General features: G+C 36.1%; 1 protein-coding gene across 3 annotated transcripts in view; it reads left to right on the forward strand.

Annotated features, from left to right (window-relative positions):
• Positions 1–14673, forward strand: part of SH3RF1 (SH3 domain containing ring finger 1) — an 87402-nt gene that overhangs the window by 40624 nt on the left and 32105 nt on the right. For all 3 annotated transcript variants that reach the window (XM_065837497.2, XM_065837499.2, XM_065837498.2), the window contains exons 3-4: positions 9726–10001; positions 11373–11468. In XM_065837497.2, coding sequence (XP_065693569.2) covers positions 9726–10001; positions 11373–11468 — 372 coding nt within the window. The remainder of the gene's footprint in view (positions 1–9725; positions 10002–11372; positions 11469–14673) is intronic.

The following is a 14673-nucleotide window of genomic DNA, read 5'->3' on the forward strand; positions in this document are numbered from 1 at the left end:
ATGTTCAAACTCCTCACCTTCAAAGTGCAGTAGGAGTTTGCTCTTGGCAATCTCATTTCTCATTTATTCTTTTCCATTTTTTTTCAATCTGTCTGCTCACCTGGAATTCCCTCTCCTTTTCTTGGTACAACAAGTAACGTATTCATTTTCACATCACAGTGAGAGAAGCTTGTTTATGTTCATTTTCAAAGTGTAAAAACCTTTAGAACAATAGAGAGTATTACTCAAACTTTTACATTGTTGATAAACCCTGGGGAGCTTTTGATACCTGTGTTAAAATATCAGCTCCCTGAAGTAGGGACAGGGCCTCCTGTGTTCCAGTGTTTTGTTGATAAACCAAATGTTCCAGTCTTCCGCACTAAGTAGATTAACCTTTTTAAAGGAGCAAACAGAATGTGTTATGTAAAGTGGTGTTATTAAAGTGCAGATTTGTGAGAGAATTTTTAACGTGGACAGTAGAATAGATCTGCTTTTTCAGTATTGATGGCTTATGTTTAACGCAAAAAATGAAAGAGAATGTATGTATTCTGATTAGCATATTAAGGCTGGTGGACAGCACAGATATTTCTACTTATTTCTTACCTTTGTTTCTCCAGCATTGCACAATCATGTGTACCACACTGGTAATGGGATCTTCTCTAGCTCTTAGCAATAGCCTCTGGGGTTATATGGACTCCCTTTTACTTCTTTTTAATGCACTGAGGCATTGTGTTAATGTGTTTAGAAAAAAAAATGAAAGAGACTTTATTGAATAAAAGAAGGGAGATGTTTCTTGCATTGCAATGTGTCTCCTTTCTCTGACCTTGCTGTTGACTGTGTCCCTCTATCTTCATCAACTACGGCATATGCTGCAGAAGTTATCATGAGCTGTCATGTAAAATATGTCTGCCATACTGGCTCTAAAAATTACAGCAAGATGGTTTTTGAATATTTTTCTTTTTCCTCCTGGTGACTGATAAAAGTTGTTGCAGGTTTCAAATTATAAAATTATAGTTGCAGTATTGATGCTTTTTTTTTTGTTTGAGGAAGGGTATGCAAAGGCCTGTGGCATCTCTAGCTGTCCACCATTAAGCCGATGGGAAAGCAGAGTATTCTGAGTTTACGTAAAATTCTGTGTTTAATCTAGACTTCAAGCTTAGAATGGCACACATCTTGCTTGGAAGTTATTTTTTTTTGGCTCTTTAAGCAATTAACACATGTGGCTTTTGGCAGGGAGAGTGACTTCCAGATAACTGTATTAGAATGAGAGTATGACTTTGGGGAGCAGCAAAATGATGCAAAAGATGTGTAATTTCCAGTTTGTGTGGACACTAAAATGTAGAGTGAACAGGGAAGGCCATGCAATAGCCAGGTAAGAATGAATTTAGGGAAGGAATTTAACACTCAATTATGGTCTGTATTTTGGTAGTTTTCAGAGGGGTGTTTTTGCCTCTTCTGTATTACTGGTTTGTGATTTTATGTTCGTATAAAAAGCAAAAAAACCCAAGTGATTCTTAAGAATCTGTATCGGCACAGGAAAGTTGCCACACTTTGCGTAACAGATTTTGGATGTGGAACGAATAGTTACGAAAGGTGTTTACTGGGTGACTACGCAAAATGAGCCTTCTTGCTAAACTCAGAAGTACTATCTACAAAATTGGTATTTTGAGCAGTTGAATAGTTCTGTATTCTGAGCTACAGTGATACCTATCATTGAAAACTACCTGAGATGCATCATTTCTAAGTCTTTTATTAGGTCTCTGACAGGCTTATACTTAATATTATGTGATTTTTTAATTTTTTTTTTTTTGTTTTCATTTGCTTGCTGATTCTTTTCTCTACATTTGCCTGATTTGCTTTCTTCGTTTCCTCCTGTCCCTTCTCCCCAGAGGGGGAAAATAAACAGTCTTATGATTATAAAGATAAGTCACTTTTCTCAAGCTGGCTAGAAAAATCAAAATACACCAGTGGATCAGTAATGTACTGCATCTATTTTCCATTTTCCAAAGTACTCTTCAAAAAGATAAGGTAAATAATGCCTGTGGGGTAAGATTCTTGCATTTTATCGGCGTATATAAAGAAAGTGGAAACAGCAACACTTTCCAAAGCACTTATTTTTGACCTCCCATTGTAACTTTGGGTGTCCATAGGGATTATATTATTGACAGATTGGATATGGTTGGGGAACACTAGATAAATTTTTGAAGTCTCACCCCACACTGAGACTTCTTCAGGGATATGCAAGTGATGAGTAGCACTTTGTAGTAGTCCCACTAAAAAGTCCCACTGCCTAGTCTCACAATTGTACTGCTCCTCGCCGAGAGGGGTGAGTGGCTTTCTTTTGCTTTCTCCTTGGGGTGTGCAGTATTCTGGTCTTAGAAGCCATAGGCGGTGTTTCGTGAAAGCAGAATGCATTGGAAAATTTGCTGGTAGAAGAGTTTAAGGAAAAGGGAATGAACTTAGGCTGTATAACACCTTGATGTGTTCAGAGATCAGGAGATCCTCACTGCTGTACAGTGGCACTGGGACAAGAAAAATTAACAGTTTTATGGAGACATCAAATGCCAGTGGGTTGTAACATACCAAGAGAAAATTGATGAGAATAGTACTTTTTCAAATTGACTGGTGAGGTTGGTATAACAGCTTATAAGAACAGATCTTTAAAGCAAATCATTGCTTTTGAAAAGAACTGGTTTATCTAAACATCTTAGCTCTACATAGTGCACACTTCAAAGTTTCGGTTATATTCTTACATGGATCTGATGTTTTTTCAAAGCAAAGTGGCTTTGTAGTAAACAATTAATCAAATGGTTTTCAAAAGCTTGAAATGAAATTGTTTGATATGCTTTGGCTTTCCTTTTCAAAATCAACAGGAATATCTTGAAAGTCACCTTTTTTTTTTTTTTTTTTTGCCTGTGGAAAGAAGCAATCCTAAACCTGTCAGGGGCACACAGCTAAAATATTTGGGGACATGCATGTGCAGGATATAACTATTTTTTCCTCTCAACTTTTTTCTATTTTTTTACTTGTTTGGTTATTTTGAGAACTTAGTTTAGTGGAAAGTGTTCAAAATTTTCTTTACTAAACAAATCTTGGTAAAGTAAGTATGTGAGAACTTTGTATTTCAGATAGGCAAAGGAAGGAAGGTGGCATTCTGAAGACACTATTTTTTCATTTGGAAAAAAGCTTTCAAAAACACATTTATTCAACAGAAAGAGACTGAACTAAGTGCCTTTGGAGAGCTTTGCAAATGTCCTTTTCTAACCCTCCGTATTATTAGTCTGATTGCTTAGGCCTTCAGGCAACATTTTAAAATTCCTTTCATTCTCCTGTATTCAAGCTTTTAATTTCAAAACAACTTTGTGCGAGATAGTTGCTCATACTTATATTAAACAACCTTAGATTTATTTCTTGAAATCAGACAAGAAAGAATGCCAATTTTTTTTCTTCTAAAAGCTGTTATGACAGAGGAAATAAAAAAGAACTTTCATAAACTGGCTACTTTAAGTATGTCATTGATGGTTTACCTCAAAAGAACACACAAAAGTTGTTTACATGAGGAGAGTTGCTGCCCTTCTGTTACAAAACCAAAGGTTTCTCTGAGCCTGTGCTATGAAGTTCTGTAAGTTACCACAACCAAAGTTAAGTGATAAAGTCCTCAGAAGAGTTAGGCAAAGAGCTCTAGGAGTGCTTGGCATTTCAACCTGTGTTAGATGACTGAAGCCTGGAAATTTAAAGAGTATTCTGATACGTCACACGCTATTACATTTAGAGCTAATACTGGTGTTAGTTATCATGTGTAGACATTAGAGAAATTTTACCATTTTCTATAATATTTAGCTACTAGCACAGAAGCTTTATAGGTGTACTAATTTAAATAATTGTGAAAATATCATCCCATTTCCTCATTTATCAAGAACCTAAAATTTTTACTGATTGCAGTTGTTGTATAACAAATATGTTGGCTTGATTGTGTTTTTTATCCTGCATCCTAATTTTTCCTACAGTAATCTTTCTTCAAAATTATTATTGTTATTATGTAGGTCACTGTTAAGTTATACACAAATGGATTTCAGACCTGGTCTCTTTAATCAGGGTAGCCTGGCTACCTAGTTTCTTCTCAATGCACAGCTTCTCCTACTTGGTTAAAATCCAAAACTATACCAAGCTGTGACTAACCATATTTGAATATGGCATTTCAAAATGACTGGTTTTTTTTTTCTGTTTTAAGTCAAATATGTGGTTATTTATTTTATGTGTGCTAAGAACAGTGAGATCTAGTACAATTGTATCATTACAAACTAACAGAAATGAATATACTTACCAACATTAACATTGCTCACTTCCATAGGCTAGTGAGCTGTCAAACAAAAATACTGTTTCCCTGTATTCAGTAGAGCAATAGTAATTCATATCAGACGATACCAAAGGTTTGGTTTTATGGTTATTACAGCATACTGGCAACCTGATACAGCCTCCTGACATAAAAATATCTTACGTTTTTATCATTCAGATATCAGGAACCTCAGAGGTGTTGTAACTAGAAATAATTTAGTTTGTACTGTTGACCTCTGCAGTCCTCCAAGATAGTTCTGATGGTAGAAGTATGTAATATTGATTCCACTAACAGTTTAGTGTCAGATGCAGATTAATAATGCTTGAGTTAACCTTTCTTTCAGCAAATCTGACCTAATTTGTATTGTTCCTTAGATGAGAAAAATAAGCGCAGGGAGCCAGCTTTTAGCATTCTTCTTGGGTTATGGAGACACTTTGTGTTCTAGAACTTGGAAAAAAATGGGGAGACCTTTACCTTGGTGTGTTCTGCAAAACAGAGTATTTAATTCATGTGCCAGCAGTATACCTATAGCTTAACACATGGAGCATGTTTCCTTCCTTTAGAAGAAAATCCTACTCAAGGAGACACAAGTATTAATGTAAGCAGTTTAAGAACGTCTTCGTTGAAGTGTTTTTATAGGCTCTGTGTTAAAAATATCTGAAAATTTAAGTGCGGGTGCAGAAAGTACAAAGGAGGCCGAAACAAAGAAAATTGAACTACGCAGATCAGATGGCTTGAAAGTCAGACTTGAAAACAGGTACTGGAGCCAGCAAGATGAGAGACATGAAAAAACTGTAGGTGCAAAATGGGATCTTCTTGCACAGAAGACTGGACAGCTTGGTAAGGCCGAAGAAGACAAGCAGTACATAATTAAGGAAAAAAGTAGTAAACAGTATGCAACTGAAAGTTTTGAGTCAAGAAGGCAACAATATGAGAGCGGACTAGAAGATTAAAAGAAGCAATATTGTCATTCAAAAGGTTGAGTGACTTGAAGTCTGAAGAGGAAATCTCAGGGGTACGTGTGCCTACTGAAGAATGTACAGGTGAATAACTCACTTGACACAAATCCGACTTGCAAACAAGTTGACTGCAGCATATTAACAAACTCCGTTGCTTATGTAAAGGCAGCTTTTATGGGAAACCAAGTATTCCTTCCAGTACTGGTTCTTTGGGGAGGGGGAGAAGAGACTGATAAAAGCACCTCTGTAGCACTAGACTTTCTGTACCTACAATTGCTGTATAATTGGAGCATTTTTATAATTATGTCTTGATTATTAATGTAACTGTTGATTTGATGTAGAAACTACATGGAAGGAAAATAAAAAGATAGATTAAAAATATTTCTGTCTTGTAAGGAAATTGCAAGTAATGATATTTATTACAGATGCTCTTATGACATGGATAAACATTATAGTAGCTTCCAGTTTTAGACTTTCTGTAAGGAACGGCAGAAGTTATTTAGGAAAGCTGGGCATGATAACTGCTGATGAGGTGTCTGAGCTGACCACCTTTCTTGGAGGCTGATAACACTTTGGTTGTACACATAACACACTTTCAGAAGTATTTTTTTGTCTGTCCTACTAACGTAAACAGTACTTGGGTAAGAAGATTTCTTGACCTCTAGAAGATACTCAGTGTCTGGCAACCTCAAAGAGGTGAAAACTGCATAGATATTTGGGTAAATTCAACTGTTTCTAAGGGGAACTCGTGCCACAGCCCAGTGTCCCAGCTGGAGCACAGGAACGCCTCGCTTGCTTGGGAGGGGGACAACTGGGAGCATGGCGACCGGGGAAGCTCAGAAGGACAGAGATACAGACGACTCAGTATCTGTTCCATTCATTTCCTTGGGAGGGAATTACTATTTTTGCTACTTTAGCTTATGCTGGTTCTCCAAGTGCAGTAAGTTACACAATGAACACTGTTTAATGCCAGTGTAAGCATATTTACATTTGGGCTTCAGCCACAGAAACTCCTTTTTAGAATGAAATTGGATCTCGTGTTTCTGTGCAGGCGTAAGTTTCTCTTGGCTGAAACTCATAAAAAATACATACGGTTGCATATTGTCCGTTAGGAAAAGAAGAGTAAAGTTCAAAATAAGGTGACCGAAGGCAAAGCATAAACCCAAAGAGGAAAATTTTAAGTGAATTCTGTAGGTTTCTAAGACAGAATATCTGGGCTGAGAGAAGAAATATGAGGGACTTGAGCCTCATGTATATGAATGAATGTGCATTTTTTTCATATTCTTTTTAAGCTGTTTGTTTTGATGTCATCATATGTTATTGGTTTTATTTTCTTTTAAGAAATCTAGCATGTGAGATGTATGTGTATCCATGCCTTAGGCAAAAATGAATTTTGACAGTTTATGCATCGGCAGTAGCATTAGAAGTTCAATTATTTTTGCAAAAGGATTTTGCATAAGGACCTAGGAAATAATTCTAAGAAACCTATTTTGTGTGGAGTCTTCCTGGGTTTTATATTTTTATTTCCTAAAATGTTTTTTGTCTGTGTGGTGGTGGTTTTTTTGGTTGCTTTCTCTGTGAGCTGGCAGGGTAAATGTCAGCTGTAAACCTAAGGGTAGGCTGCAAAGTTTTTCTCCCAAAGCCTTCCTTTCATGTTTAGCCAAGTGAGAGACACAGAGTGAAATGTAAACTCCGGCGCAGCATTTCCTCATGGCCTTCTCTCCCAGTGAACAGCTTGGGGCAGAAGGGGGGCTGAAGCCGCCCAAGGCTGCTGACTGCGATGGCCTGAAAGGCACCGGCCCCGAGCCGCAGATCCTGGGTTACTCAGAGGAGGAGGCATGTGGAGATGGTACTTCAGGGCCCTTGATACCGTACTCCTGAGAATGGTGTTCCCCATTGCACCAGGGCCTTCTCGCTTCATCCATGCCCCGGGACAGAAGGAAAAGGCATCGGCTTTGCTCCTGTGCAGAATTGTTTGACCATTTCTCTTTAATCCCTGGCATCTGGCTGAGAACTAAGTCTGTGTTTTGTTGAAGTTTGTTCTGTTTGAAATTATGGACTGGAACCATTTCTACTTAACGTGGGAAACAAGCTTTGCAGGAACTCAGCCTATACACTGGGAAAGGAACATCCTGTAAAATATAAACAGATGTTCGTACGTTTGAGTGGTTCGTTCGTGGGAGGCTTTGTGATAAACTGCGTAAATGTAATATCAAGTTCTAACAATGAAATTGTGGGTAATTGATGAGTTTGATCACTTTGACATGATCTGCCATGCTGGCACTCCTGGTTTGTTTTGGCTTTGTTTGGTTTTAAAAAGATATTTGTTTTCCAACTGTGTTTTATACACACAGTTAATGGAAATTCTTCCTCAGTCTGGGGATGTAGTAACGGGGTGATTCCTGGGAGAACTCCAGCTTTTCCCTCCTGTGCCAGAGATATGCATATGTCTTGTAGTAGCCATAATAGCTTGGGGCTCTTTTTCTGCCAAGTAATTCTATGACTTGTAATCACTGAAGGGCTGTACATTTTTTAGTTTGTTTGTTTTTTATTGGGTTGGAAATGGATAAGAAGGCAATTTTTCCTCTCTTGTGTAGACTTGTTTCCCTTTGCTTCCAACCTGCCACCTTCTCCCCAGTTCTCTCTGCACTTGTTCCTTCGTTCTCTCTTTTTACTCTGCTGAGAGCACATAGGACTAAAAACACATACACACAGTATATTTTCATTCTTATGTTGTGGCTGTGAATTCCTCTCTCAGTCAGCTGGGGTCCAGAAATTCTCTAAGTGATGGCTTAGTCTTTTTCCCTATCCAGGTTTGGTCAGAGTATGCCGGAGGTGTTTGCATTCTGCACTGGTGAACTTAAGTGTGATCATGGAGAAAAATACTGTAGTATTGTTTACATCAGTCTGAAGATCAACAGTTTTTGTGAACAATTGCATGGATCCTGCTAACATAATAGTTTCAGTACTCATCCCAGATGTAATAGAATGAACTGTGTTCCTCCTGCATCCATATGTACATCATGCTCATTTGTACCTGTGTATATACATGTGGTTATCCTTTGACTGATATGGAAAGAAAATTATTAAATAAGCTAATCTTTAAGATATAATTTATCCATTCATGAAAATTAATCTGTTTATAAAACCATACACAAAATTAAAGATGTCCAAACAAATTGGATTATAATGAAAGACAAAATTTTAAGTGTTAAATGTGAAATAAATTGTCAGGCACTCTGTCTTCTGACCACAGACTTGAAGTGCTAATCCTTCTGAGAGTTTCCTTGTGTTGTGTGCCTGCCTTTTGAGATACTGCAAGTGCAACTGCATTTTACAGTCTGAGCTGGTAGAAGACTTTAGAGACATACCAGGGGGTACATGTGGTGAATAATATCACCAACATTGAATTTCATTTAAATTCACCTTTTCCATAAGGGATAGCATTAGGGATGTGAAATACTGTGTCTAGTTGAGTATAAATGCTGTCTTTGCTGTGGAAAGACTGTTTTAGCAATGCAGGTCACTGCTGATTACATCAGTGAGGGTGTCAGCTCCCCTCTAGGTATTTAAAGTTGGAGAAAAAAGAGAGTTTTGAAGGCAGGAACCCTAACACTAGAGTTGTAGAGTTTTATGGCTGACCCTTGCGAAATGTGGAGGCACATACTGAGCAATTAAAAATTTATACCTGCAGGGAGGATGACACAGTATGATGTTGTAATCCTTCTGACATGCGCTCCAGAGCAGCACCAGTGACCTGTAGTATTCAGATATTATGGAGGAACCAAGTGAAGAAATCCAAGGATACACACCTTCCACAGATTTATTTTTTTCTCCAGTAATTCTTTTTAGCTGTGCTTTTAAATGAATTAATTAATTTAAAGGGTTGTTCCAGGATGAAATATCTCACATTTAATAAAATGAGATTTGTTTTTCAAACTGGAAAACACCTCCCTTATGTCCACATCCTTAGCATTCTATACCTGTGAAATAAATAAAGTGAGGAAAATAATAAGTTGGACAGAAAACATGCCTTAAAGGCCTTATAGCATGTTTGTTATTCTAGTGCTGTGTTTTCTTGCAGCATTTTTCTGTTAGATCTCTCAAGTGGTCAGGATACTTTTCAGTTAGTTTGGGTTTCTTTTAATGTTTAAGCTTAGTGAGTTAGTACATTAAGATTAAAGTGTGGTTTGCTTTTTTTTTTTTTTCCTGTCTTGTGTCTAGCAACATTGTAGCATTACTGAAGATCATAATGACTGTATAGAACCAAAGCTCTTCCTACATGTTTGAGTAAAATAAGTAGAATCATTGCAATAAAATAATTTCTTGTGTAGAATTTTACTTTTCAATTTTGTATAGTTTCAGTCATCACCTTCAAAAGAATGTAATATGAATTCTATTTACTAATACTGATCTAATTTTTGCTTTTTTTTTTTTTTTTAATTCTTTAGGGTGTACCTCAGTTACCATGTGCCAAAGCATTGTACAACTACGAGGGAAAAGAACCTGGAGATCTTAAATTCAGTAAAGGAGACATCATCATTCTGCGTCGACAAGTGGATGAAAATTGGTATCATGGAGAAGTCAATGGCATCCATGGCTTTTTTCCTACCAGTTTTGTTCAGATTATTAAACCTTTACCTCAACCTCCGCCACAGTGCAAAGCACTTTATGACTTTGAAGTAAAAGACAAGGAAGCTGATAAAGACTGTTTACCATTTGCAAAGGTAAAAACAGAATAAAATTATTTTCTTTCAATAATTTCCTTCACTTGGATAAGAAATAATAAGATTGTTGTGTAGTCTAGTCTGCCTTTTTTTTTTTTTTTTAATGGAGCTGTACAAATATGAAAAGGACAAGTAATTCTGCAGGTATTTCTCCTGTGTCGCTTAATTTTGCCTTCCATTTCTGCTCAAATTACACACAGTTTCTCTGAGGTTTTATTTTTGATAGTGCAATTTTTCTTAATTGCAGTAGTACTGTTCTTAATTAATGAGAAATAACCTATGTGATGAATGAAAAGTGTTCCATCTTCTAAAGAAACACTTATTTTAAATTGTTGAAGTTGGTAGAAGTTGGCTTTGCACTTAGTAAGCGACATTTTTAGGATCTAGATACTAGACACAAAGTACTACTAAACTTTGTAAATCTATAATATTACTAGTAGCCTTTTGAAAAATAATACTTTATTCTTATATTGTTAGTTTCCTGTCTTGCAAGGCACATAATGATACAGAGTTTTAACAGGAATCAGAGCTGGTCCTTTTTGTTCAATTTCTGATTCTTTAGTTTATCAAATTGCGCTGGAATGTTGCAAGATCAAATGTGAGCAAATCTCTTTTCTACGTTGTCTATGAAAATGAAAAGGATGGTAAAATTCTGAAAAGAAAGGATATTAATATATGGATGGACAATGGTTATTACAACACCGAACAGCAATACTGTTGAGGAAGATTTACATTAGAACGTGTATTTTGATTAACTTGTTGGCAAACTGTTGAGGTTTTTTTCAGTCTGCAATCTCACTTGAGTAAACATATGTTTCCAAATACTTTAAACTTGCATATAAAACAACTATGTATCTTGGTATAAGCAAGAGCAATGTTTAACGTGCATGGAATCCTTTTTCATGTAACGTTCTCAAAACCATATCTAAACCAAATGCTACATGTAGATGTGAAAGAAATCTTATCACTCACCAGCATTTTTAAGTACTTAAGTAGAAAAGCAACATGTAGGGAAGGTTAGGTAATAAGTCAGTTGTGAAGGAAAAAGATTGCGGTTCTCTCGATTAATGCCAAGCACTTAAAGGGAGGCTGATGGATGCCCTGGGCTGAACTTGGCAGGAAACCTGGCACTAAGAACCAAGTCAGATGGCTAAAACTGGCTGTGGACAGTTAGCTGGACTCTGACAAAACAGGAAAAGGAGTAGCTGGAGCCACCTTGAGCCCCAAAAGTGCCGTGTTCCTGTCACGGAGTGCCTTCTCTGCGGTTTTTGTCCATGAGCCGCCTTCTTTGATTACCTGTGCATTATGGAGGGAAATTAAATTACAAGTTTAATTAGAGCTGGGAGACATAATCACTGCATGTTCACACAGGATGATGTTCTGACTGTAATTCGCCGCGTGGATGAAAACTGGGCAGAAGGAATGCTGGCTGACAAGATAGGAATATTTCCAATTTCGTATGTTGAGGTAAGTAAAGCTGGGCCCTCAGTAAGGTTGTGCCCGTTGTATATTTCATTTTCCAAAAGGAAAAATGACCAGTACTGGTGATGATTCTAAAATAACCTGAACTATAAATAGTCTAAGATCTGTGTGCCTAGTATGGGAAAGTTAATTACCTCAGCAGTTGAAGTGATTTTTACTTAGCCATTTGGTACCTGTTTTCATTGAATGGAATTGGAATGAAAGTACTTGGAGGCAGTCACTGTGGTTTCTTGTTAATAATGGAGTCATGCAGTCAATCGCAAACTACACTGAACTGCAAAATGAAGGCAATCAGCAGGTCAGAGAAATAGTGAGCTTTGCACTGTCCCTAATACCTGCCTATCAAAACTAAATTAGCACAACTTGAAAGTCAGAGAACATAGGTTGTTCTTAAACAGATAGAGCATTGACTTTTACACGTGAAAGACCCTTATGTAAAATCTTGTCTATTTTCCTGCGTATCTCATATCTGATATGAAAATTTACAGTGAGAGGTAGCAGTTGAGGTTTCTCCAGCCTTCTAAGGTTTGAGAGCTGTATCTTCTGTACAGAAAGATATAGGTGATTAAGAACAGTGTGTACAGCTGCAACAATGATTATTAAAATTTGCGATATATAAGGATATAGAGGTTTGGAATAGTGTTTGTCTTTTTCTGGTAGGTATGCTATGGATACTTGGTAAGATACACTTCTCCTGCTGAAGAGATTTTTTTCAAATGAGGCAGAACGATAAAAGAAAAAAATATTTTCCATTACCTGTAGGATATGTACCTCAGGTCACAGAAGATATCTGTAACCATATGAAGAATCAAGTCAGGTTTTATTAGTTCAATTTCTGAATGCTCTGATGAGATAGGAACTTTTTAAAAAAATGACTCTGTTCAACCAACATACAAGGTGGGTTTTTTTCAAAGGGAAATGATATATATTCATCTTTATAGGTTGATGTAAGGGTCTGTATATCTGGGGATAAAAAATTTCACATAACTGAAAAAACAACAACAAAACCAAAATAGTTTCAACGTGCTTAGTGCAATTCTGGCTTCAGTTTATGAAGTTTTTAAAAGCCAATTTAAGAAGTTATTGCCGCTGGCTGTTCATTCCTAGCTCCTTCAAATTAACTGCCCCTTCACTTCAGCCGGTAAACATTTTTGTGGTGCTTTTTGAAACTTAAATCACTTAACTTAGCCAACTTAGAAAAACCACTTTCCTAGGCCTGCCACTTGAGCTAACTATTTAGGTAACAACTCTATTTCCATCTCTACAAAATTTTGCAAAATGGAGATACACTGTTGAAAAAAATTATACTCAATCACAAAATGTATTTCACCATTGATGTTTTCAGACAAATTCTATCAACTAAGGAAATGTATTTTCAATTAACTCTTTTAGAACAGGCACGAGAACTTTGGTACGTGCTTGTAAATCCCCACTGAAATGATGTGCAAAATCTAGAATGATAAATAATACCCAAAAAGGTACTTCAGGTCAGATAAGTGGTTTTTTTTTTCAGTATGTACTTAACTGAAACACATGCTGTGGTGAAGAGCAGTGAGATATTCAGAAAATACCAATTTGTATTTTGAAATAGCTGTTCTCTGAGATTTATATAACTGATGTTCTGGAAAATATACATGCAGTTGATATACATAAGTACATAAAAACTATTCTTACGTATGTATTAAAGACACCAAAGTTGAGAAATAATTCATATTTTTGAGATATTTTTAATATGGTATTTTTAGTTATATTTCTCAATCTTGTGATCATTGCTTGTTTTTGTCATAATGATAGACATATCTTTGCCTTGTGCATGTTAGTCCACGTTTTTTTTTCTTTTCCTTGAATAAGTGAATCGGTAGCTGCATTTACTGGAGATCTTCTAAAGTTGTTACCTTTGAAATGAGCATAGTCTGTGGTGTTTATTCTGTAGTACAGGTCTGATACTTGCAATGTCTCTTGTACGATGAGATCACGGGAGAAAATTTTAGCTATGTTGTAGTCCATGAAAAACTCTGGTTATATTTGAGGATAACTTTATTCTTGGAGGAACATTTTATTATTCTATGATTGCTAGTCTGCTCTAGTCTTTTATATGGCCTTCATTTATTAAATCTGTGGTAATAATAAAAGGTAAGATTCAAAACACTTTAAGAGGAATTTTAATAGCGATTCCATTAAAAGTAGAGTTTGTTAACTGACTCACAAAACATTGTTTTTATCTGTAGACCTATAGCACTGCGAAATAATTACTTCTTTCTGCAAATGAAAAATAAATAATGCAAAACGTTGCAAGGAATGAAATTCTGTTTTCTAAGAAGTGCTAATACCAAACAAACCCTCTAGTTCTACTTGAGTAAGACCTCATTAACATATCTAAATTACTAGACTTTTGACTGCTGAAATTACAATGTGCTTGCATCAAAACCAGGTCAACCAGGTTCTTACACAGTGACAAAATAAAATGCAGTGTGTCTAGAAACTGTATGGTTAAATTCATGACACTAATGTTTGTCTCTGTGCCAAAAAGAAAGATTAATCAGAACTAAACAGATATAATTTTTCTATATAAAATACTTTTCTGGCTACAATACACGTTTCTTAGGAAGACCTCAAATTTGGCATTTTGATCTGGTGTAACACTTAGTAAACATATTCCAAATATAAAAAGTATTTAAAATTTTACAAGCTAATTCAGCACTTGTGCAGAACAACTAGAAAAATACAAACACTCAGAACAGGAAAAGAAAAATCAGGGGAAAGGAATCACTTTTCAGTCAAAATGTCAGTAGAAACTAATGGCAGCTTTTGTTTTCCCAAGTTAACATGAACAACTGGGAAACATCTCTGTATTAATCCAGCTCCTCTAGCTTTACTTATAAACAATTTTATAGAAATGTAGGGGAAAAAATACCCAAATGATCTAAAATGTTCACTGTAGGAGAATTTTAAGTTCATTGCCATTTGATACTGCTGCATCCATCAGTTAACACTATATTTTAATCAATGAGTGAGATTTTATGTACCTGATATGTTGGTTCTTTTCTTTCATTAACATCTCCTCCTGTACCAAACAGTAGTGTTTCAAAATATATTTACCTTTTATTGTGTCTATGCTTTTTAGATTGGATTTTAGGCTGGATTTCTATCATGGTCTTTTCATCATTGTACTTATGAGGCTAAACTTTTT

The sequence above is a fragment of the Patagioenas fasciata genome, chromosome 4, assembly GCF_037038585.1.
Source record: "Patagioenas fasciata isolate bPatFas1 chromosome 4, bPatFas1.hap1, whole genome shotgun sequence".
NCBI classification, from domain to species: Eukaryota; Metazoa; Chordata; class Aves; order Columbiformes; family Columbidae; genus Patagioenas; species Patagioenas fasciata.